This window comes from Sturnus vulgaris, chromosome 7 (genome assembly GCF_052056855.1).
Source record: "Sturnus vulgaris isolate bStuVul1 chromosome 7, bStuVul1.hap1, whole genome shotgun sequence".
NCBI lineage: Eukaryota > Metazoa > Chordata > Aves > Passeriformes > Sturnidae > Sturnus > Sturnus vulgaris.
Genome location: NC_142249.1, coordinates 24,385,476 through 24,408,399, shown reverse-complemented (window position 1 = coordinate 24,408,399; position 22,924 = coordinate 24,385,476). Strand labels below are relative to the sequence as shown.

The 22,924-nt window shown below is 35.5% G+C and overlaps 1 protein-coding gene across 2 annotated transcripts in view; it reads right to left on the bottom strand.

Moving 5' to 3' along the window:
• KCNH7 (potassium voltage-gated channel subfamily H member 7) overlaps positions 1-22,924 on the bottom strand; it is a 207,869-nt gene that overhangs the window by 5,547 nt on the left and 179,398 nt on the right. For both annotated transcript variants that reach the window (XM_088168138.1, XM_088168137.1), the window contains 4 exons: positions 19,683-19,888; positions 17,100-17,199; positions 5,042-5,305; positions 159-324 (listed from right to left, as the gene is read on the bottom strand). In XM_088168138.1, coding sequence (XP_088024264.1) covers positions 159-324; positions 5,042-5,305; positions 17,100-17,199; positions 19,683-19,888 — 736 coding nt within the window. The remainder of the gene's footprint in view (positions 1-158; positions 325-5,041; positions 5,306-17,099; positions 17,200-19,682; positions 19,889-22,924) is intronic.

Sequence of the window (22,924 nt, the reverse complement as noted above, 5' to 3'; positions counted from 1 at the left end):
TGATATTCTCATCAGGCATATTTTTGTACTTTTGAGCTCTCAAAGATCTGAATGCTTTTGGAAACTTCCTGCACAAACTCATTCGTCCTGTAACATCATCGGTATCAGTTGTATTATGTACTCTTTCACACATAGATTTTTTTTCTCTTTATTTTTACCTGTTGAGTTGTTCTTGAAGTAAATCTAATCGATTCTCCACTTCCCCGTATATAAAATCACTTTCAGTTTCACAGATTCCCCATGTAACATGGGATAATGCTGGTTGAACTGGGGAGTCCTGGTACTCCTGGATGTTCTCCTGCTCCCAGTTTCTTTTGTTGATGTCTGATGAAAAACAAAATGTATGAAAGTATAGATTTTATACATCGAGTTAGAGAGGGGTTGGCACTTCTCAAGCATACCCCTTACTCAGTTTCTCAAAACATTGAAAGTTAAATTGAACATTAAACTGAACATCTTTCTTTGTTTCTTACCTTAAGGAAAGATAAAAGTGGTCAAATACATACATACATTTTGAAGCTGCAGATAAACAAGCAGCTTTTTCTAGTCAGCATCATCAGAGTTCTGCCACTGAATGGCTTCTCTTTAGTTTTATTTCTATTATTTTACAAATGGATCCCAAATTTTCTCAAAGTGCTTTTTTTTAACAATTTTTTATTAATTGAAAATAGAAATTATTTTTCTAATCTAAAGGCATTAAATGATGCACCTGAATGTCTTTGATAGTGCACTTCAGAGGCCTAAGATGTCTACTCTTGCCCTTGAATGTGCTATTGAAGTGTATTCACTGCTTAGCTCTTTGGTGTAAAAGAAGGATTTGCTGCATTGAATTTGCAGCACTGGGCATGTGGTGCAGTGCATTGGAATGTTCCCTCTAGAGAAAAGTGCCAGGCCTCAGGGAGCTGCCTTTCTCACCCATTACTGTAACACTACTTGTCTTAGGTTGGTGAAGTGTAATATGTTTTCTCTGAGACAAGGGCCATTCAATTGCAAAAGGGTACTGCTTATTATCCTCATAAAAGAAATTGATTTTCACTGATGTAGCTTTTAGCATCACTACTCTCCCACCCAATCCGTATATCCCTGTGTAAAGCACATCTCTGAAACTCTTAGGGTACTGTGGGGTGAAAGGTGCCTGTTCATTTTGTTTAATGATTTCAGACTCCTAAAAGAACGAAATAGTCAGAATTTCTGGGTCAGACAGATATCACTTTGATATTGAATGAAGCATCATGGTAAACATGAAGTATCTAAAAAGATTTGCCATATGAGTAATTTATATTTATTTCTTTACCTCCAGCCCTTTGTAAAAAAAATATTATTATTCCAGGTTTCACCCTATACCTGCTGTGCCCAAATTTCATCCCACTTGACCCTCCCTGTTCTTGGATCTCCATGACCGTGTGACCGAGCACTGCACATGACCACCAAACAGAGCTCAGGGAACCTTTCCTTTGGGTTGGACTTCTGGTTTGGGCTATTTCTCTTTCCTCTCTCAGATTACTTAATTTACCCATCTGTCATTTTATTAATTAGTTTGCATTCTTGGCGCTATGCCATTTCTCTTGTTCACCAAGCTGTTGAAAGGACACACATCAATTATAATAAAAGATACTTGTTGCACTTATCAAGTATAGAATGAAGATCTTGCTGTGACCTTTGCAGAGCCTACAGGCGACGTACTTAGGTTGAACAGTGCTTTTTCTACAGCTCACCCTGCCCCCTATAGCCTTAGTTTACTTTGAGTTAATCCATCATGTAAACAGTCAAAATTGGTCAATATTAGTCATTCTTCTTTGATGTGATAAATAAAGGCTGTTTAAATTTTAACATCTGCTCAATACTATTCCCATTAGTGTTGTATTTGTAATTATTTAACTACATGAAGTTATAGAACATATTAAAGTTCTTATTTCACCCAGGCTGTTCCTTCAGCATACAGCTGGGCAAAATCCTTGACTGCTTATAAAGCATCTGCAGTCGGATTTGAATCCCACATCAGTCTCTGAATGATTTGCTCAGAGCTTCCCCTTACACTTCTCTTGGCACTGCATGCTGTTAACTCAGCATAGGTTACATTCATTTCACACTTGTGAAATTTTTCTAAGCAACCATAGCAGCTAGAGCCATGTTTCAAAGAGAAGAGAAAAAAACCCCACAGTGTAGGTGACATGTAAGAGCCTTGTCCAAATGCTAATAGCTAATCCTTTTCAAATATGTCTTTGAGCAGTGTTTCCCTTAGTAAAGGAGAAAAAAAAAAAAAAGAAGTTCCCACTCAGATTCAGTATTTCAAGTGGATTTAACCAGGCAGGGGAGCTCTCACTACATGATTCCAAGTGTAAGGGGAGACTTTCTTCTCTCTTCATTTTTTTCCTGTTGTTGTTTTTATCAGACAAAGGTCGTTATTGCATTATCTGATCTTTGGTTAGCAGGTGGTAGAAGGTTTCCTGGAGCTGTACAGAGTGTTTGAATTTCATGTGACGACTTATAACTGATTTTATATACTGGGCAGAAGGAATAGGAAGATTTCATCTTGGCTACACAGAAACCTGTTTTGCTTCTCAGGAACTTAAGCCAGAAAGAGAGAGATAAAGGGTGTCACAGAAGCATGTAATTTGGTTTTAGGAGGCAGACATGGCACAATTTGCAGTGTCTAAGGAAAAGCTGGAAATCTCTCAGCAAACTGAATGGAGCATACTATGAAAAATTATGGGGTAAAGTTTCAAATTATGAGTTTAGGTGCAACGGGTTTTGTGAATCCAGTAGACTTATAAGTAGTGAATTTCAAGAGCATTTTACTGCTTTTTTCAATTGGTCCTCTAAAAACATGGATCTTGTAAAAAAAAAGATGTTTGTTATTTTGCACAATAAGTCATTCATTAAAATCACAGATTTTCAATGCCATGGATTATCGCAGGGAAATCACAGCTGGTTTTTGTCCCAGGATATCTATTTGGAAACTATTGTAATAGATGCTTAATTTGTGGCAAAGCAAATGATTTGGCACTGAAATGACAATATAAGTTCACACACCATAAACAAGTTGATACTCTATAAATTATGCTGTTTTATTCATCTAAGTGTCTTTTCGGGTATTCCATATTCAATAGTAACCTCAGAAAAGCCAATCAGCAGCTACAACTTTATAACCAACTCTGGTCTTCCAGGGCTTGAAGAATCTTAGACTGAGAACTAAGTCAATGAGTGTATAACTAGGTTCACCAGAAGAATTGAAGAATCAGTCTTTTAGCCCAAATAATGTCCAAGTGAAAACAGCATTTTTCTTTTACATAGAATTAACAATTACAGAAAAATTCTCAGGTCTTCACAAAAGAGCCATATGTTCAAAAGTTAAAAGTTGCATTCTAGGATTTTGAAAGAAATGTTTATATTGTTTCTGACAAATTATACAATACATTATTAATTGTCTTTCCATTCATCGAAGTAATGACCAAAGCTTACAACAAAACAAAAATAATTAAATATGTATCAGTCACAGTGGTAATGAATTGGAACAGCTTTATACAAGTGCATTTGTATCCAAGATTTATAAGGTGCCATGATATTTGAGGATACATAAAAGCTGAGTTTTTTTCAGAAGTTCGTCATGTTTGTAACTACTCTTATGATAAGTTATAACTAATCTCTAATAGCAGAAGTAAGAATTTAGTTTAAAACATATATCAGGAAAAGCTAATCTTATCGACCTTGAAGGTTTTATGCTTTTGTTTTTTGCAAGGAAGTTCATTACCTTGCATAACATTACGAGAAGTGTTAAATTACAAAGTAGGGAAAAGAGTGTGGTCTTAATCAAAATATGTAACCTTTAGATATACTAAATTTAGCTCGGATAAAATCTGCAATAGGTTGCCTTGGAAAATGTTGCTATAGCTGCAAGGACACATTTTTGGCTATTAGTAGGGGAAAGGAAAGGTTTGTATGTATGTATGTATGCAACAAGTTTATGTGGTGCAGATTTATAGGGCCTTAACTTGAAGAGACCAGAATTCACATATTCATACCTCTGAGATGTTAAAATCATTGTGTGGTCTGATTAATCATTAGGTTTATTTAAAATGATAACCTAAAAGCTTAAAGTTTATTGAATGATGGTTAAATGGGTAAATTGTCTCAATGGAAACCCTTGAGGAAAACAGCATTAAACAATAAATATGTAATTCTTCCCTTCAGACTGAAAGAATTACAAATGAACTTGCAGTGATATTTAAATTGTATATTAATATAGGGTTTTTCATTAATTTCCTTTCACATCACTGAGAAAATTAATATTTTAGTATATTAGATGTAATTTTAATTATGTGATTTAACTCTATGTAAAAGTATCTGAGATTGCTTAATAGCTCCTGATCATTTGTCATACACAAATGCTCAAATCTTTATTCTCCTGTGTTACTTATGGAAGTCATTATTTTTTTCTGTGTAGCATAATTGCACTCCTTTAACCAATGGGTGCAACAAAACAGGATAGCATTTTTTCAAGCTATTATTATTTTTTTCACTTAATTTTTGTTGTGCCTTATCAATGCAATAAATTAAATTAGTTATCTGAAAACATATTTTTAGTGCATGTGCAACTATCACTAGGTTTAGCTAGTCTAGCTCTCATTATCTATAACTTTTTACTGTCATCCAACCCTGGCACATCAAACACTGTTTGGGAGATACTGTACTGCTTTCACTGCAGATATCATCAAGGAGCACTCAGTGAAGCCCAACACCAGTGGACAATTCTGTTTAAACTACTTAGATAGTTCAGTTACAAGATGATTTGTAGCAAAATCTAGAATGATCTTTTGAAGTTTCTACAAGCCAGTCCCACAGAACTGTAATCCAGTTCCCACTGAATTAAACTATATTAATCCTCATGAAAAAGAATTTTTTTTGGTCTAAGATTTTTTTGTAAGCTTTTTGGAGTAAATATTATGTAAAGAATCAAGAGAACCATTCAGAAAACTATTTTTGTTAATCAGACTGGAAAGATGTCTGCTCAAACTTTACTAAATAGGAATAATTGGATTACCTTTGCAAGAACTGCTTCTTTTGTCAGTAAGAATTTCTTCTGTGTCATGATCCATTTCTTCAAAGTCCATCTCTGTGGTTTTCTCTGTTACAGATGGGTAATCAGCTATCCCGGAGAACAGGGGCTTTTGCTCATCTTCAATGGAGGACACAAAAGATGATGACCCACTTTTTTTCTCCTCAAAATGTTTCTTAATAGATGGATAGTATCTGGTGCTGTCTCCTGAGGGTTCAGGATCACTCTGATCATTCTCTTTGAAGTAATCTGTGAAAGAGAAACGATTGTATACAAAAATAAGCAGTTCTTGAAAGTTTATTCTAGTTTATTATGGTTTGAGGATGGATCTGATTCTTATATCAGGTAGGAAGTTCACTGCCTATTAGGAAAAAGATACTTTAAAACCTTTTTTTGATTCTTCTATTAGCGTAGTTTTATATTTCTTTTGAAGTCCTGGAAGACATTTGTATGCATGTATGTAGTAAGTATTTTTAGTCCATAAACCATAACTCGTTTTGCAAAACTTGTTTGTATCAAAACAACAAAAGCTTTATCCAACACAACCCTCATGTGTACTCTTTTTTTTTTTTTTTTTTTAGATGCGGATGAAATTTGGGGAAGCCTTATATTCCAAAGTTCACAAAATATGAAATATTTCATCCTGTCTTCTAATTTCTCTTGTTATTGGGAACTTATTACAGTCTTGACAGGCCAACAGTCATGCATGTTAGACTTGGTATCTGAAATACTCATTTAAGTAATTCCCACATTAAAGCATATTTGTTGATTATTCTTCTCCCATAAGCGGCACATGTTTTGTTCAACCACTCATCCCCAAAATTTCTGTGTCCTCCTAACCAGAGAGCATATTTCTCCATATTTATTACAGGATTGATATGGTAGACAGAAATAAAAGCAGGGAGTTCCTAGTCTGTCTTATGGGATCACCTCAAAACAGCTTTGCAAAGTAGCCCAAATTCCTTAGCCTTTAGAGTTGCAATTATCTGAACATCCAATCTTTTGGATAACAAAAGTAAACAAGGTTCTGTGATGTATATGGTAGCAGTGTGCCAGTCAAGTTGAGAATGAATCTCTCATTAATCATAGTCAAGGTCTGTAGTGAGTACCAGCATATTTAGCTCTCTTAAGAAATAGCAAGTAAGCCTAGATTTAAATTAGATGTCTTTAAAAACATATTGTAAAAATAAATAGGATTTAAACCCTAGAATGATTATTTATTAATATAGAGAAGTCTTGATCTCTTTTCAGCATAAACTCGAAGCTAATTTCTAATTCAATATTTGGTTTTACCTATATTTAACTGAAATGTCAAGATAATTTCAGTTTTGCTATTTATTTAAAACACATTTTAGCAGGGTAGTCTCAACATCATATAAATACTGTAACTAGTTTGCATTAACTTCCTGGGGAGACAGCATGATTTCCCATCTGCTTTGTGCTAATTACTAATCAACATAGTTCTGGAATATCTGTTGTCTTTATAGCCTACAGCAGGGGCTAATCCAACATTCTGTATATTCCCCAGGTTTCTTCTCTACTTTCTGGCCACTATAAGGAAATGAAACTGTGGCTTCATCTAATTGTCTTTGTCTGCACATAAAAATAATGCAATATATTTAAAGAGCACCCTTCAAGGGTCCAGAAATCTGTGAGCAGTGAGGGCACGTAATAGTGAAGAAAATAAACCAAATAACAAAGTAAAATAAACCCAACAGCAAAGCAGGCTTCCTGTACCTGTACCCTCTAGAGTCTCCAAGGGCAATTAACACAACCCCAAACTGAGGTGACTTTACTGGGCTTTTGTTAAACAGGACTACTGGCTCTAAGTGATACTGGTGATGCTCAATTGCTGCAAAATTGTCAAAACAGCTGCAAATGGACTGGCAGTGTAAAGCTCTTGGGGGATGCTCAGACTCAAGTGCCACGATCTCTGCAATTCCATCTCCAAAACAGTACAAAGCAAAAGAAAGCTTCTTAAGAAAATTTTATTATAAATATCTCCTATGGTATTTCCTGTGGGAGCATATTGAAAACATAGTCACGCTACAGTAAATTGTCTTAATTACTTAGTGTTTGACTGACTTCAACCTTCTAATGAAAGGTTGAAATTACCAATTTTTAGGGTAATTTTATATGTTCATGGGATTTTGTGCACTAATGGCAGCTGTAATGAGCACTCTGTGGAATACAAATCAACCAGTGGACTAATTTTAAGAAGGGATCATTGAGACCCCAGTGAAAAAAATAGTTTAGCAGCTGAAATATAGCAGACTGTCTTATCTCTTATATTCATAAAATATTAAAATATTTAGAAACATGAAGCCAGATTCTGATAATAATTACTCTGCTGTTAAACCAGGGTAATTCAGTTGATTCAGTCTCCACCTATATCAGAACAGAACACATTAAATTCCAAATGCTGTTCAAGTATTATGAACTCACTGTCATGAGAAGGAAGGCAGAGATCTGATGAATGTAGGCTCCTGCCTACTGAAATCAGGGAAGATTTGTTTATCAGCTGATCTATTTCAAAACAGATATCTTTGGCTTTACTGCCATTGTTTATCTTCTAGGCATCTGGCTATACTCAGAGAGTTAAAAGCTGTTTTCCTATTAAAAGGCTCCTATTGAATACTCAAGATTCTTCTCTCTGGAGGATAATCTTGTGATACTTTGCACCTATGGTATGAATTAAGTAGAAACTACTCTATTTTATTGACTCTTCAGGACCTGAAAATGGTGAAAGCTCTGTACCTCTGCTCAACACCTTAGCAGTACATGTGCAGCTCAGCAGAAAGTGAGTTATAAATAATAGACTGGTAAGGCTTTTTTTTAGAATGTGAATTTCTCCAATTTCTTTTTCCTTTTGTAATGAAATACAGTAGTTGGTTTGGAATGGATTTTCCAGAAGAGAAGACTTTTCTATCCTTTTCTATCTGTGTATGTACAGATACATTCACTTTCTGTCACACAGAAAAGTGTTTTAAAAGTCTTATTTATCCCTTTCTGTTCTTCTTCCAAATGTAAGCATTAAAACTCACCTTCCTCTCCTCCCCCCACACCAGTTCTAGTGTTTTCTATTGCCTTTTCTATTATGAAAAATTTCACCTTCTGATTCTGAAAGAGCTAGAAAATGTTTTACTGAAGATAATTACTTTCATAACTTCCTGCTTTACCAAAATGTACAAACATCATTTACACTCTTTATGGGACTGTTTTAGCCTGTTATGTGTTTTGGGTGCCTGTCAAGTTTACAGGCAATGTCCTCTGACATTTGGTATCTGGAAAATCTTCAAGCAGTTATCAGAAGTTTCGTGTCCTGCTTTTCATGCGTGCACGGGCAAAGGAAGGGAAGAAATGTGATTGTCACAAGTCTGGATCATAGAGCTGTGACAGTGACTCACAGAAATACTGTCATTAAAATCCTACTTCATGGGATGGTTACCAGAGGTCAGACAAGTTTGGGGTTTTTTTTGTGTGATATGGTCTGCAGCATTGAAATTTTGCATTACTCAAGTAGTGCCAGTCTGCATGATCTAGTGCTATTTTCTCTTAATATATCAGTCTGCTGCAAACAATATTGGTGAAAGTGTCAGCAATATATTACCTATGTAACAGCATTGTTTAATACTGCTGTAATTTCATTAACTGGGATTTATCATCATTAATCAAGCTAGCTATGTATCCTAGTGATTCAGAAGGAAGCAAATTTTTACTCTCTTTTAAGCCACCCAATAAAAAAATCCCACCATATGCTGAGATGAATTCGATTTTGTGCAGGAAATGAGGTGAATGACTTCCTCACTGCCACAGGCAGCAATTTATGTTCCAAACCATCATACAGACAATCCTCATCATTAACATTGTCTGCACCACTATAAATCTGTTCAGCAGAAATGACATTTTCCTTTTCCTTTGAATAAACCCACCATATTGTGGTGCATGCTTTGGTAAGGGGAAATGCACACTGTGACTTGGATGGAAGGATGGTTAATGGCTCAGAAGGTATGGAGATCTTCAGGTTCCCAGCAAGTATTTTGGTTCAACTGATACAAGCTCTTTCTTGTGTGATATTCACAACTATTCCTGTGGTGGTCATCTGTGTTTCTGTGTAAGAACAAAGTATTTGCTAGCCATCATATCTGTTCTTTAATTTTAAAATGTCTGTTACCTTGTCAGAGAGAAAAAAGTGCCTTGTGTACCCACCATGGGAAGCAAATTTTGAATGAAAAGTCAGTGACCAAGAATTTCACACAGTACATTAAATACAATAGCACAAACAGGGTTAAAATTTCAAAATGTCAAAACATCAAAAGCTGTTGATGAATAATTTGAACACTGGTGTTCAAACCATGCCTGTGTTTTCCATAATATAAATAGGGAACAAGGCACAACCAGTCAGGGAAAGTGGTAATCCTAATTCCTGAAATCTCTGCTTTTCACTTAGTGGTGCAAGAAGATCATAAGAGATACATAATATTTATCTAATATCAAAAAGTACTGATAGTGTGGAGCAGGACCAATACATGACTACAGAGAAGTCTACTAAAGCTGTACACAGTCTAAACTACTCTATAGAATGCCAATCAGTGAGTTTAGGATCATTGAACTGCTAATTAAAATGCCCCCCAATTTTTTTTTCTTGCTGTTTTCTCATGCTTAGTTGAATGTGACTGATATGGAGTAAATTGCTAGATATAGCTGGGCTCCTTCTGAATGGCTAAAGGAAGAGTATCAAAAAGGAGGAGGGTGACTGCTTGTACACAGGAAAATGAACAGCAACCCACTGTCTGGTCATTCAATAGATAAGTATTGCTACAGTGAACTTTTTTGCCATATTGTTCCTTTATCTAAGACTAAAAGAACGAAGCTAAATAATTTTTATTCCTTTGTAAACAGTCTTATGGTAAGCAGTATAAGGAACTTTCATGGATTTATTTTCCACTGAGAGAAGGACATGATCCCCATAATCTTTACAAATGTATGACAAGAGACTTGATTTTGTATGCAGCATTTGAAATGTATCCACCTTTGCTACCAGGAAATTTGTCTGAAAACTAACTTTTTTCTTGTCTGTAGAGATATTTAACCCTGATATTTCTGATGTTTCAGGAAGTATTATAACTTACCCTGAGTCCACTTAAGCAAACCTAAGAATGAACCTTGAATTTTAGTGCTTGATCTCTTGTCTCAGAATCAACTCGGCCTTTGAATTCTGACATGTCGTGACAGCTGGATGTCTGTCAAAGCCAGTCTTATCTCATGTTTTGACAAGGAACATGTTCCAGGAGAGGTCATCTGAAAGTCCATTCTAGAAGACTAACAACTTGAACAAAGCATTCTACCTCTTTTCAGTTGAACAGAAATTTATCTGTTCAATTTGTCCTGATCATCTTAGGTCATGACTGGTGATAAGGTAAACTGAGAACTGTTGCCTTCATAAACATTTTTGAGTGCCTGCTGAAAAGTATAGCTTGCTCCAACATCTACATATGACCAATGCATCCCTGAGGACAAAATAGTAGGGGAAAAAAAGAAAAAATAATTAAGGAAAGTAAAACCATAAAGTCTTATAAGTGATAACTCCAAGTGATAAGAAAGCATAAACTGGTATCTCTAGAGGTTTTTCTTGCTTCTTGGTGAAGCATCGTTGGTGATTATAACACTTTCAAGTTTACAAAACGTCTAATTACCTACTTTTTGGATGGGTCTTAATGCATGAAAACTGTATGGAAAAATCACAGATACAGTGCACAAGAAAAAAGATAAATAGTTTGAAAGCTTTGCACAATATGTTGGATAACCTGAGCAACTCAGATCTAAATATTTTTCAAATTATCTTATCTGGAAAAATAGAAATTGGTATGGAGAAGTCATTGGCCATAAAGCTCTGAAAACAAACGGAACTGTTAAAATCTACAGTGCACTTTGGACAGTAAGGGTCTCCGACTTAAAGGAAAACCATTTGTATATTACATCTAATATAGCAATAATACTTAGTACAATGAGACAATTAACATAAAGGCTGTCTTTTACACACACTTTATTTTCTTTTGGTAATCTAAATAATCACATAGTATTCTGATGGATAGTTGCACTGCAATTCGCTTTTAAAAGTGGAAAGGTATGCTTGCATCTTTTTAGTTATAGTCAGAGCTAGAGGTAAGGCACACAGTACCAATTCAATGATACAGATATTTCTTCAAATTTGAGGACCATATTTGAGGATTATACAGTTTAGAAATTTAAGAAAGCAAAGTAATGAACCCTGAAGCCATCACATATTTATTAAAAATGTAATTTATTAAGGGCACAAGATTTTTATGATAAGATTAGAATACGTCATGGCTACAAGACTACAATTTCTCCTGTGAACATCATATTATAGTTATGCCCTTGTACAGCATGATATCCAGCAGAATTGAAGTGAAATAAAGAACAACTCAGAATACATAGTTTCTATCAAAGGTTTTTTTTTTTCCTTAAAAAATATCTTTTGAAACACAGGCAGTTATATCAAAGCTTGATAATTTTCACATGGCAGAAACAAAAGGTCTTAAAGGTGCACATGCATTTCCTGAGACATTTCTTAAACAGGTAGAAAGAATTTGTCTGAAGTTCCACCAGACACTTGAATTTGTGTATCTAGATGTCGTGCTTCAGCACCTTCAATTACATGTCTGTAGACTTGTCAGACCTCAAAATCTGAAACAAGGCCAAAGACAGTGGCTCCTGAAGCCTGAGCTGAGGAAGTTCTTGCATTCTTCAGCACATGCTTCTTCTCCTCCTTCTTCCTCACTTCTACTCATTATAGTTCTCTTTAAATGTCCCACCTATCTTTATGACCCCTTACTTAAAAATGTACTGTCAGATATGTGTGTGGTATTTGACTAACCCCAAGGAAAAATGTTGTCCATCCACTAACTGTGCAGGAAGATCCATAATCCTAAAAAAAGTAGGCTGCTGGAAGCATTTTGGGAAAGCTAAACCATTTTCTCTTTCAGTAGTAAAAAGGCTTAAAGTTTTTTTCTGTGATTGTTTTTAGTGATGGAAGATTTGTTTAATTCCAATTTCATTCATAATTTTGGAGATCCTAAGTCTACTATGGGTAGACAGGATAGATAAAGCTAGATATAAATATAGATATAAACTAATGAGATTCCATTGTTACAGAATTTCTGGCAATTTGGCTGAAAGGTTCCAGTAGTTTCAATAGTGATGGTGAAGGAAATGAACTGCACTGTAGAGTTTGAATTACTGTTCTGTATCAGTGCTTCTTGTGAGAGTTTGGTAAGTTAATGTGTCCTTTGCTGTGTTTCATCCTTGGGCTATGAAAGTTTGGGTGATTTTGGAAACAGGTAACAGCAGAAGATACTGAAATCTCCCCCCATCATGATGGACTGAAGGTCCTTATGGACTTTTCCATGAGGATCCATGTCCCCCTTTTTAAAAGGGCTTATGAAAAGAGCTAGTTTTTGAATAACTGAATTTGAGACGTATAAAAAGCCAAGAATTTCAAAGGTCAAGGAAATATGAAGTCCTTCATTTATTCTTTTGTGCCATTTTCAATACAATGACATGTTAGGGATGGCGTGACAACCCTCCATCTCATTTTCTTTGTTTTGTCTGATTTTGTGTCAACTTTAATGCTAAACAGATAATGATGGAAAGAAAATTATTAGTTTATATTTCAGGATATAATGCTATACATAAAAAGAATCACAAACGAAGAATTATAGCAATTCACCTCAGAATGGATTCAGGGCATAGATCAAAACAGTTCTCTTATCAAATTTAGAATTCTCTTCTCTTTTACAAGGAATTCAGCTTTCACCATTGTACTATTATTACTATTTTTTTTTTTTTCAAAGGATAGCTATGGATATGTGTATACATACATACAACATTTTGATCAGATTTGGCCTTTGGAAACAGCCTCATTGGGAGTAACTCCTGGAAACAAGACTCTTCTGTGGAAGCTCCCTGAGGTGGCTGCTAGGCACTGTGGTAACAGCAGTAACACTAATAGGAGCAGATGGAACACTACACTGGTGATCTCTCTGATGACCAGGTACTTTTTTTGCTAGGAGTTTCACGATTAAGGTAAGATTCTGGGGACATGAGGTCTTGTTTCTAGCCATATGCTGCCTGCCAACACATTGTTTCCTAGCTGTTTAATGACCTAACACTCCAGTGGAATATTAGAAACTCTTTTCTAATTAAGCCCGAGCCAACTTCATCAGCAAATTACTAACAGTTTAACACAGTTAAGTAAGCGCTTCAGTTTTTCTCCACATTCTTACCTGACTTTCCTTCTGGGGACATGGTACAGTGCTTGGCTGAGCATCTATTAATAAAGTAAGCATTTAGATAAGTAAGCTGGGACACAGGACAAGAATTGGAAAGAACAGGGTAGGGGGTGTTTCCCCATTCTCTTAGTCCTCCACTTCAAAGCTTCAGGCAGGAGAATCAGTTCCTGAAACATTTCCATGTCTTCTATATCTAAATCAAGAGCCATGGCCTCTAGACACATTGTGCAATAAAGCTGTGTTAATATGGCTTGGCTTCTTAGCTTGAAAACACCTAAAATCAATGCACACTTAATGTAGTTACATTAATCAAGATTCAGTTAGAAGTTTATTAGAATTCTGGCTTTTGTGCTTACTTTGAGAATTAGGTCAGTAGACACTTTTTGAAAAGTCTGATCAGGAAACATAACTCTTCAAATGAAAATTAAGCAATATATGAGTTTACTAGTTAATAATATTTTAAGAATGAAGCAAAATGTATTTTATATCCCACTTGATTGTTACAGTCTGTGTCAATGTGGGCAAGTGCAAGCCCCAGGGTAACAAGAATCATGAGAACTTTGCTTAGTGACCACTTAAAATCACATCCATGCAATTAAAATTTTCTTGTTATAAATTTCTTGAGTCAGCTGTCATTAGAACTGTCCCAAGAAGGTTAAGATTTTAGATCCAACATTAAGAAAAAGTTTCAAAAGTTGTTAGCCTAAGTGATAATGCCTGAACTTCAGAACAGTCTTTCCAAAGCCCCAAGTTTTCAGGTTTTATGTGAGTCTCCTTACACTATATATTTTTCACCCATATACTGGATTTTATATTGATGTAAACAACTCTAGAAATGCCCTATTTAGCATGGGATAATAAAACTGCACTCAGAACTAGCAGAGCAAAAGAAAGTTCTTGCCTGAATGTATTTCCCTTGAAAGTAGCTGTCTCACACAGAACTGCTAGAAGTAAATGAGAAATGGGCAAGAAAGAATTGTATTTTGCACTGCTAAAAATGACAATTGAGTATAGATGGAACAGCTCATTGTTGCAAAGTTTTCAGCAGGAGGCTAACTTGCCAACCCAGCTGAGAGCTTTGTTTGGAACTGCCAGGCAGGAATGCTGCTAATTTTAAGCAGTCTCAGAGAGTTTCTTGGCTGACTGTCAAGCATCTATGGCAACTGGCTAAGTCTTCACCTGCACCTGTGCAAGAAGTACCACCCATTATTCTGAAAGACATGCAGTGAATTTCTTTAGGGTGGGAGCAAGTGTAAGCTGCTACGTAGCATGTACATTAATTTTTGCAGGGAACCTCTTCTAACACTGCAACCAATTCTAGAAGCCAGAGAACAAGCTGGTCCCTCAAATACTCTTGTAGCCTCTAAAATCACATGATGACAGAGCCTTTATTAGCCTTACTAGTTAAGATCAGTTTTTATTGACAAAGGATAGAAATAGTGGAATATGTGGAGTGAGAAGGTCTTGTGTGGAATTGGAGAACAAGGGGTACTAACTGCAGATGCATAAAAGAGAGCTGTGTTGATTTTGTTTAACCCCTGATAAAACTCGTAAAGGAAGAGTTTCCATGGCAACAAGGTCCAAATCAGGCTAGCACAAACTAACGGCTGAGATAACACAATCCCATTTTTAGCACTCCAGAACAGAGAAAACATGATGATCACACTAAAGATGGAAAAAAATACAATTTCAAGCTGCATAATATGCTAGTAGGTCAACAGATGAAGGCAAAGAATGCCACCAAGAGGAGCACTTAATAAGCATGCCTCTAATAATTGCAAAATAAAATATCAAAATATTCTGGGAGTCTCTATCATGTTCAAACTGTAGTTCTGAAATAAAAATATGATTTTCATACAATGCATATTTTTTATCTTTTGGCATACTGTGGCCAGAAGTGTATTTTCCAGCTGTTTGTTCAGAAACTCTGTCTTTTCTGAAAAACTCTGCAGGATCATCCCCAAATATTTATTATTATAGATTGACTATGCTGGATCAAAATAAGATGCCACTCCCTCCTACATATAAAGAGTTGAAATCAATAGAATGTTACTCTACAAACTTTACTTTATTTTACTTTAGTACTCTACAATCTCAGAGGATGTGGGAAGTGCCACAGAAAAGTAACACTGAAGATCTATGACTATGAGGTGTCTGCTGTGGCCATGGGAACATGGAGAGAATCTGAAAAGAGACCAGAGAGGGGCAGTAAGCTACTGGGCCACAAGTGTACTCAGTACTTGGCAAAGGATTCCTGCTTGTTTTATCTTCTCCTCAGATGGACTTCCAACGCAGCTGACTTCTGACTAACCCAGATATTACCAGGTGCTGTACAATCATTGCCAGGACTAAGGAGCTTGCCTGTCTTGCCTCTTCTTCCCCAATGGTGCAAGTATTTTTTTCAGAGACAAAACTGGGGAAATTATATTCTTTCAAAAGTAATGCAAATAAATGTTTCAAGAGGATGTTCAGTGTAATTGACTGGGCAAGAACCATAAAAGCCTAGGGGTCTTGGAACCTCACTGACACCTGAGTACCCTATTTGTAATTCTACATCAGGCACAACATAAAAGATCACTTCCATCTTGTCTAGGTAGCAGCATATGTTTTCTCATAAGAAATGTGAAGGTTAGTCAGGCAAAGTATCTCTGTCAACAGATTCTTTGTGAAGAGCAGATTGAATATTTCATGGGGACATTTTCCTGACAGATTTGTTGTCAGTCTTGGCTTCCTGCCCTAAAGATGCTTCTTTGATCGAAGAGGAATGTCATTGTTCTGAATAGCCACACTCTGGATGAAAGTCTCTTCATCGAGCATTATACCTGCTGTGGATATTTAAACTGTTCCCATTTATTATCAGCTACTCTGCTACTCTATGAATTGGTATTATGCTGTATTTAGGACTAAGGTTTAACTGTGGAGTGTGAAAGACAGGCAAAACAGAAGCAGCAATTTGTCAGACAAACCATTCAACTATAAAAGTGTAATGGTATTCAAGGAATTGTGTTTTTCCTACATAAACATGAAAATCCTATGAGTATTACCTTGTCTGTCTTCATGACTGTTACTGTTTGACCAGAGCTACTGTCTACAATCCCTGGTATTTAGCAGTACTGAATACTGGTGAAAAAGTTTAATGTTTCACTGAATTTTCCTTCATTAAGTTTACTCCTAAAAGCCACTAATGTGATCGAAAGCACATAAAAATATTACCTAAAGTTTTGCTAGAACAACGTTTTACACAATACCATATGGATCAAAATCAGACTATGGTGAATCTACAGTGTCCTGAAATATTTAAATTTTTAAAATATTTAAATTCTAGGGAGAAACACTACCTAGCATCAAGTTCAACACAGCACTTTGCTGAGGACATAAAATAATCCACAGACTAAATTGTCCACACAATTTAAAACATAGTGTCTCAGAAAATAGATATTAAGAGATAATATACATATATATATGCATGTCTCAAAAGCAATAAGGCAGCTTAATGTCAGAACAGCTGTTCACAGATAGATGTGGAGTCATGGAAGGGTGAAACATATATTTTCCAGTTACACAGAAATGTATAGGGGTTAATGCACAGAGTGGTTTTGCTGCCCAGCTGGATTCTCAGGGGCTGCTCCACTAACAGCAGACATGGGGCCCTAATGTACCCAGCATGGCCAAATGAAATACCAATGAATAATGAGGCACTGCTGTCCAGTGTAAGGAATGAAGTTAATTACCTTTCTCTATTTCACTTTGGAAGGACAATTTCCGTCTTCGTAGTTTGCAGTTATCTCCATCCGTATCATTGGTAGTTTGTGATCTTATTACGAGGTCAGACTTGATTAATGAAATATGAAACAAAATGACAGATTAGTTCCATCCAAAGAAGGCAGATTTGCAATAGGTGATTGACTGTTAATCATGTTCAAGCTTTAAAAAAGGCAATATTAAAGTCAGTCTACATCAGCCTCTCCATCACCACCTAATGAATGGAATTGCCCAAGGCTAACATTAAAAAAGTTATGCAAATTGAGCAAAACCAACACTGTCATCACCTAATGGTGAAATAAAATTATCCTCATAATAAGTTTACATGGAAATACATGTGCTCATATGTTATCAGCTTCTCTGAACTTGCACAGATATGGTTTATGTAACCTTAGAGAAATTAATGAAAATAATTAAATAACCTCTAACAGAATGTATACTATTTCCAGAAGTGGTAATTGATTGCAATTATATTTATATTTAACTGATGGTAATAATTATAAAGGTTATATTTTACAATAAATATAAGCCTGACAAGCATCTGGCACTTTACCTATTATTTTATCTTTCTAGACCCTCCCTTCCTCTTTATCAGATTTAGATAATTCAGATACTTATTTCTGTACTAGAACACAATGTTGTTTTTTTCTATCTATCTTAAGAAGATTGCAATGCTTTTTTCCCCAGTAGGTAAAATATGCTTTTAACTCTGATTTTTTCTACTTTAAGAAATTTACAAATTAGCAAATATAACACCGGTTTTGCTCTTTGTGTACATACCCATGGCATTGGCTTCAACCTACTTCCCTTCCCTGTGCTAGTGAGGTTTCCTATACTACTCAAGTAAGCAGATTTGCATGTGGGAGAAGGGCAGAGAGGAGCTGGAAGATGTTTATATTTTTCTCTATTCCCTCCATTGTAAACCCGGCAATTAATGTGCTTCAGTGGTAGCCCACTGGTAGAATAACTGCAGGAAGAAAAATATATTTTTATACCAAGAGGAGGGTAGGAGCAGAAGTTGAGGCAGAAGGACCTATTATCCTGAAAAAATATTTAGATCTGAGTGATGTTTTGAAAATGAGAATGTGCTCAATTCTTCTTCTGGGGGATGATTTTCTGGATTGCAATAGACAGTAGAAAGTACGTGGAATTGCTAGAGAAAAACTGTGATTTTGCAAGCTCAGAAGCATGGCTGAGCCTCTCTTGCCTTCTTTGTCTCTGAACTAAGGAAAAAATAATGATAAAACATTGATGACAATGTAATTGCAAGAAATAATTGCTCAGACTTAAATCATTAATGTGAAATTATCCTCAAGAAATTTTTCAAATATATGGACATTCAGTTTTAACTTAAATTTATCACTAGACTGTATGCTCATTGTATTGTATTTTACATGTAATTAATAATTATGACCTTTTCAATACGTACAAAGGCATGATTGAAAAAAAGAATATAATTGGTCTTTTATTTTCAGAATGGTATTTTGTTAAAAAAAGGTAATAATAAAAAGAAGTGACATTTCTTGTTAGAAGTCGTATTTGTAATACTTTTTTTAAAAATAAAGATCCACACCTGATTAGCAAAGATTTCCCTATGATTTACAGCCCAAAACTTAGTGTTCATTTTCTCCTTTTTTCTTAGAAGGTCTTTGAGGCCAAATTATGTTATTTCCTTTTCACTGAACCTCTGTTTTTCTTTAAGGAAGCCACAAAGCAGCATTATCTTAGAAATAATGAAATGCAAACCCTTCTTTCTGTGGGCAGTGCAGTCCCTGCCTGGTGGCCAGGGCTGGGGTACTGCAATCTTCTGGGGAAGCCTTTATCCTCAGCAGCACAAGCTGGGCAAGAGAATTTCCCCCCTCCCCCTTTGGCCAAACATCCACTTTTTTCCCCAAGTCAGACTAACCCTGTCAGTCTGAAATAAGGAAACACTGGTAATACTTTGACTTTCCTAAAGACATAATTTGTGCAAAAGAGGACACTTAGAACAGTCACAGTGGGAAAAAGAGACCAAGAAATGCCTGCAAATCTGAAGACTGAGTGAAAGTTGAAAAGCCCCTTGTAAATTTTTAGTCCCCTAGGAGGTAAAATGCATGCCAAGATAAGGGAATTAACAATTCCTATTTGAAAGGCAATTAAATATTTTCTATTGCTAGACACAGAAGGAATCTGGATAATCTGATTTATCCTTATTTTATGGATGTAAAATTACATTTAGTGTCAAAAGTTCCCCTTGTGGTGACCTAGGCTGTAGTCATCTAATAAAACCATATTTTCCATGGCTTTAGCAAAATCCCTCTGGGTGAAGCCTTAATACTATCTAAATATAGAACCAAATCCTATTAGATTAACATCATCTGAATAATTTCATTGACTTCTGCTGAGTTTAACTGACTTCAGTAGAAGCAATCAGGTGAGCATATTTTTTTTAATATAGGATTTTAGGTTTTCATTTTGTTAACCTTAGTTTTTCAAATGCTATTTTCAAGCTTTGTTACTGTGGGACAGATTTGGCCCAATATTAAGAAAGAAAAACCACTTATTATATGTACCTTTGCAGTTTCATCTCTCAGATTAAAAGTTAGTTCCAGATTGGTGAGGAAGAGATCAGAAAATTCAGGGTACATATCCAAAACTTCTAGTAGATCTTCTCTCTGAATTTTATGTAAGTCACAGTAAGTTAAAGCTCTCACATCTGCATTTGACTTTCCTGGTTTTGCATAAAGATGTACCATCTCTCCAAAAATATCATTTTTCCCTGCAGAAAAAAAATTGAACAGGGATTATTATTTTAAACATGGATAAGCCATTAAATTTAATGGTGCATTTCTTTATGATAGAGGCACAGAATACTTGGTTTTACATGAAGTGATACAGTCAGATTCTCATTGCATATATATAAAGAAAAAGCAGTATTATTAAGTATTAAAAGCGAAATTATTAAGATCAATGAAAATACATCAGCATATAACTGGACTAAGTGGAAGTTTCATCACAATTTTTCTTCAGTTTTATCAAAACAACATGACTTGACCAGGTTCCTCTGGCCTTTCTTCTAAAAGCATTATTTTGTAATTTCAACCGTATTATGATGGCAAAGATGCAATTTCTATTGTCTAGTCCAGTCCAGGACTTGTCTGGCTTTTAATATAATTTTGTTAAGAACTACATGAAGGAGCTGATTGTACTTTAAATATATTATTAGTAGAAAATTACTTCATTTATATATTTTTTGTAGGCAATGCAAAGTTTCTAAGATGCAGGAGTTTTTTTGAACAAGCTCTTTAAACACATCTGCCTCTGTTTTGATACCATTACAATTCTTGTTGACAATGATGACACATTTGCTATTGGTGTTTATTAAGATTGTCATCTCTATTTAATTGCTCATTTTTGCCAAACTGCACCTAAACTTCATCAATGCAGAACAACTGCAGCCATAAACCAGTGAAAGTATGCTCTAGACTAAGGGTTTTAGGGTTACCTGCAAAGTGGGGTTGGGGAGTAACTAAGAAAACACTTGTGGAAAATAGTAGTTATCATAGCAAGGGACAGAGACTGGCAAAAAAGAATACAGTGGTGATATTTTTTCTCTGTTAAACATTTGTACTTTTCACATTAGGTTAATTAGAGTAGTTCTAGTTTTTCTATTTTCTAAAAAGGAAGTTGAAAACTGAGCTAAAAAATGCAAAAGGTAATTTAAGGGCTGGAAGGATCTTGAACATGGGAAGATTACGAGGCAACTTGATTATATTGCATATATTCTTTAGCGAGGAAAAATTACTTGGTATTCAATGTCTCTAGAATATGAGAAGGAAAGCATAGGAAGAACCAATGGAAAGAAATTGGAGAAAGATAATTTTATACTGGAAATAAAGCACACATTTTTAACAATAAAGGTGATTAACTATAGAAATAAACTTCCAGCAAAAGTCATCCTTTTCATCTCTTCATATCTTCAGAGCAAAACCTATTGATTTTATTTCATAAAACTCAGTTCATTAGATATAACAGATAGTAAAAAATATGAAATATAAAAGGAATCAGCAACAAAACAAGGTCCTTCTGCACCAAATGTTTATGAATTCAGAGGTCCCTATTCAAGGCATATGAAACCTTCTCTGCAATGAGAGCATTGACATGGTTATTTTATAGTATTTTTACATCTTGTCTGCAAAGCTGAAAGACAGTAGATTTCAGATATTGTGTTTTCTAGGTATTTTGTGCAGAATTACTGTTGTCAGATCAGTACTAAAGAAACTTAACTCATTCACATCAGACAATGCTGACGATTTGAGGAAAACTGGGGAGAAACCCAACATTTCTCAGAACACATTTACTTTTTTGATGATGCTGCAATACTTGTTAAAGGTGAAAATTTTATCCATGCTACCTCTGTTGGACTACTCTGTTGTCCAGAGCAAAAAGGAATGAGTGGTTTTTATGTCCATTTCTGTGTGTAGGTTTTTTAGAAAGAGGAATTAACTAAAAATATTTGGCTAATTATTGATAAACTTTGTTAGGTTTCTGAATGATTGCAATGCAGAGTAATTTTCCTTATTTATATGATCTATTCTTTTTCTGTAGATTCTTCGAAATACCACTGACTCAATCACTGGAGCCAGCTATAGGCAGATTCCTACCTCATGGATCATGCAACAGATGTGGGCTCAGCTTCATATGGATGCAGCTGTGCACACCTGCCTGACCTAACATTCCCTGGGAGAGTGAGGCTCCAAGTGCAGTCCCTGGTGTGGACAGCTATAGGTGGGAAGAGATAAAGTGGCATGGCCCTGCAAATACCTGGGTTTCTGCTACAGTGTGAGAGCACAGAGATCTGATATGCAGAACATGAAAAACCTGTCCAGACTGAATCTTTGGCCCAGGAAGAAGTTGATGAATCCATAAAATTGTCAGTTTGTCTTGATTGCAATGCAATAGAAATAGTACAAAAATGTACATTTTTGATGTGAGAGATTAATTCCTTGATGGAGCACACTGCTCATAATCAGGGCAAGACTCTTACTCAATTAAGTAAAAATCTGACAGTGTTATACTTGCATGCTCCCTATCTTGCTTGTGCCTAAAGCTGGCCCAGCTGATGAGCTGCAACAGCATGAGATGATAAATTATCTTGGTAACACTATCTAAACCTAGGGAAGGATTGCTTTAGGCACACCTTTGTTCTGCTCACATATTCACCCTGCAAAGTATAAACAGAATAATCAGTCAAAAGTGGGTTAATAGCAGCATACTGCCCCCAGTCTACATCTTGCTTCATCTACTTTTCTGACTGTAAGTTCCTACAGTGGACAATTAACAGAAAGACAACATATGAATGATATTACAGCTGGTATATGCTTCTGTACAGCAAAATCCTTACTCATCTACTCAATTATTCTTTGCATTCTTATTATCTAATATAAAATTGAAGAAACAAATATGTAGTCATTTTATATAAGCTTTTAGTTATTTTACTTTTCATATTGCTATAGCTAATGAAGTCTTACTGGTTTCACATAAGAGCTATCATCAGCTGCAGGTGAGCTCCCAGCTGCACTGAGCATTGTCTTGAGCCAACTTTCTTAAGAAAGAAAACAAGAAACTAATCATGCTATACAAACAAGAATGTGTTAATAAGAAATGCAGGGGAAACACTGGTGTCATTACTTCTAGATCAAATGAATCTATTATTCTCTTATTTTCCTTTATGCCTAGTGGGCAGAAATAGATATTTCTGAAAATCTCTAGAAGACATTTTGAATGCCCAGAGTAGATAGGTCCAGTTGCAAAT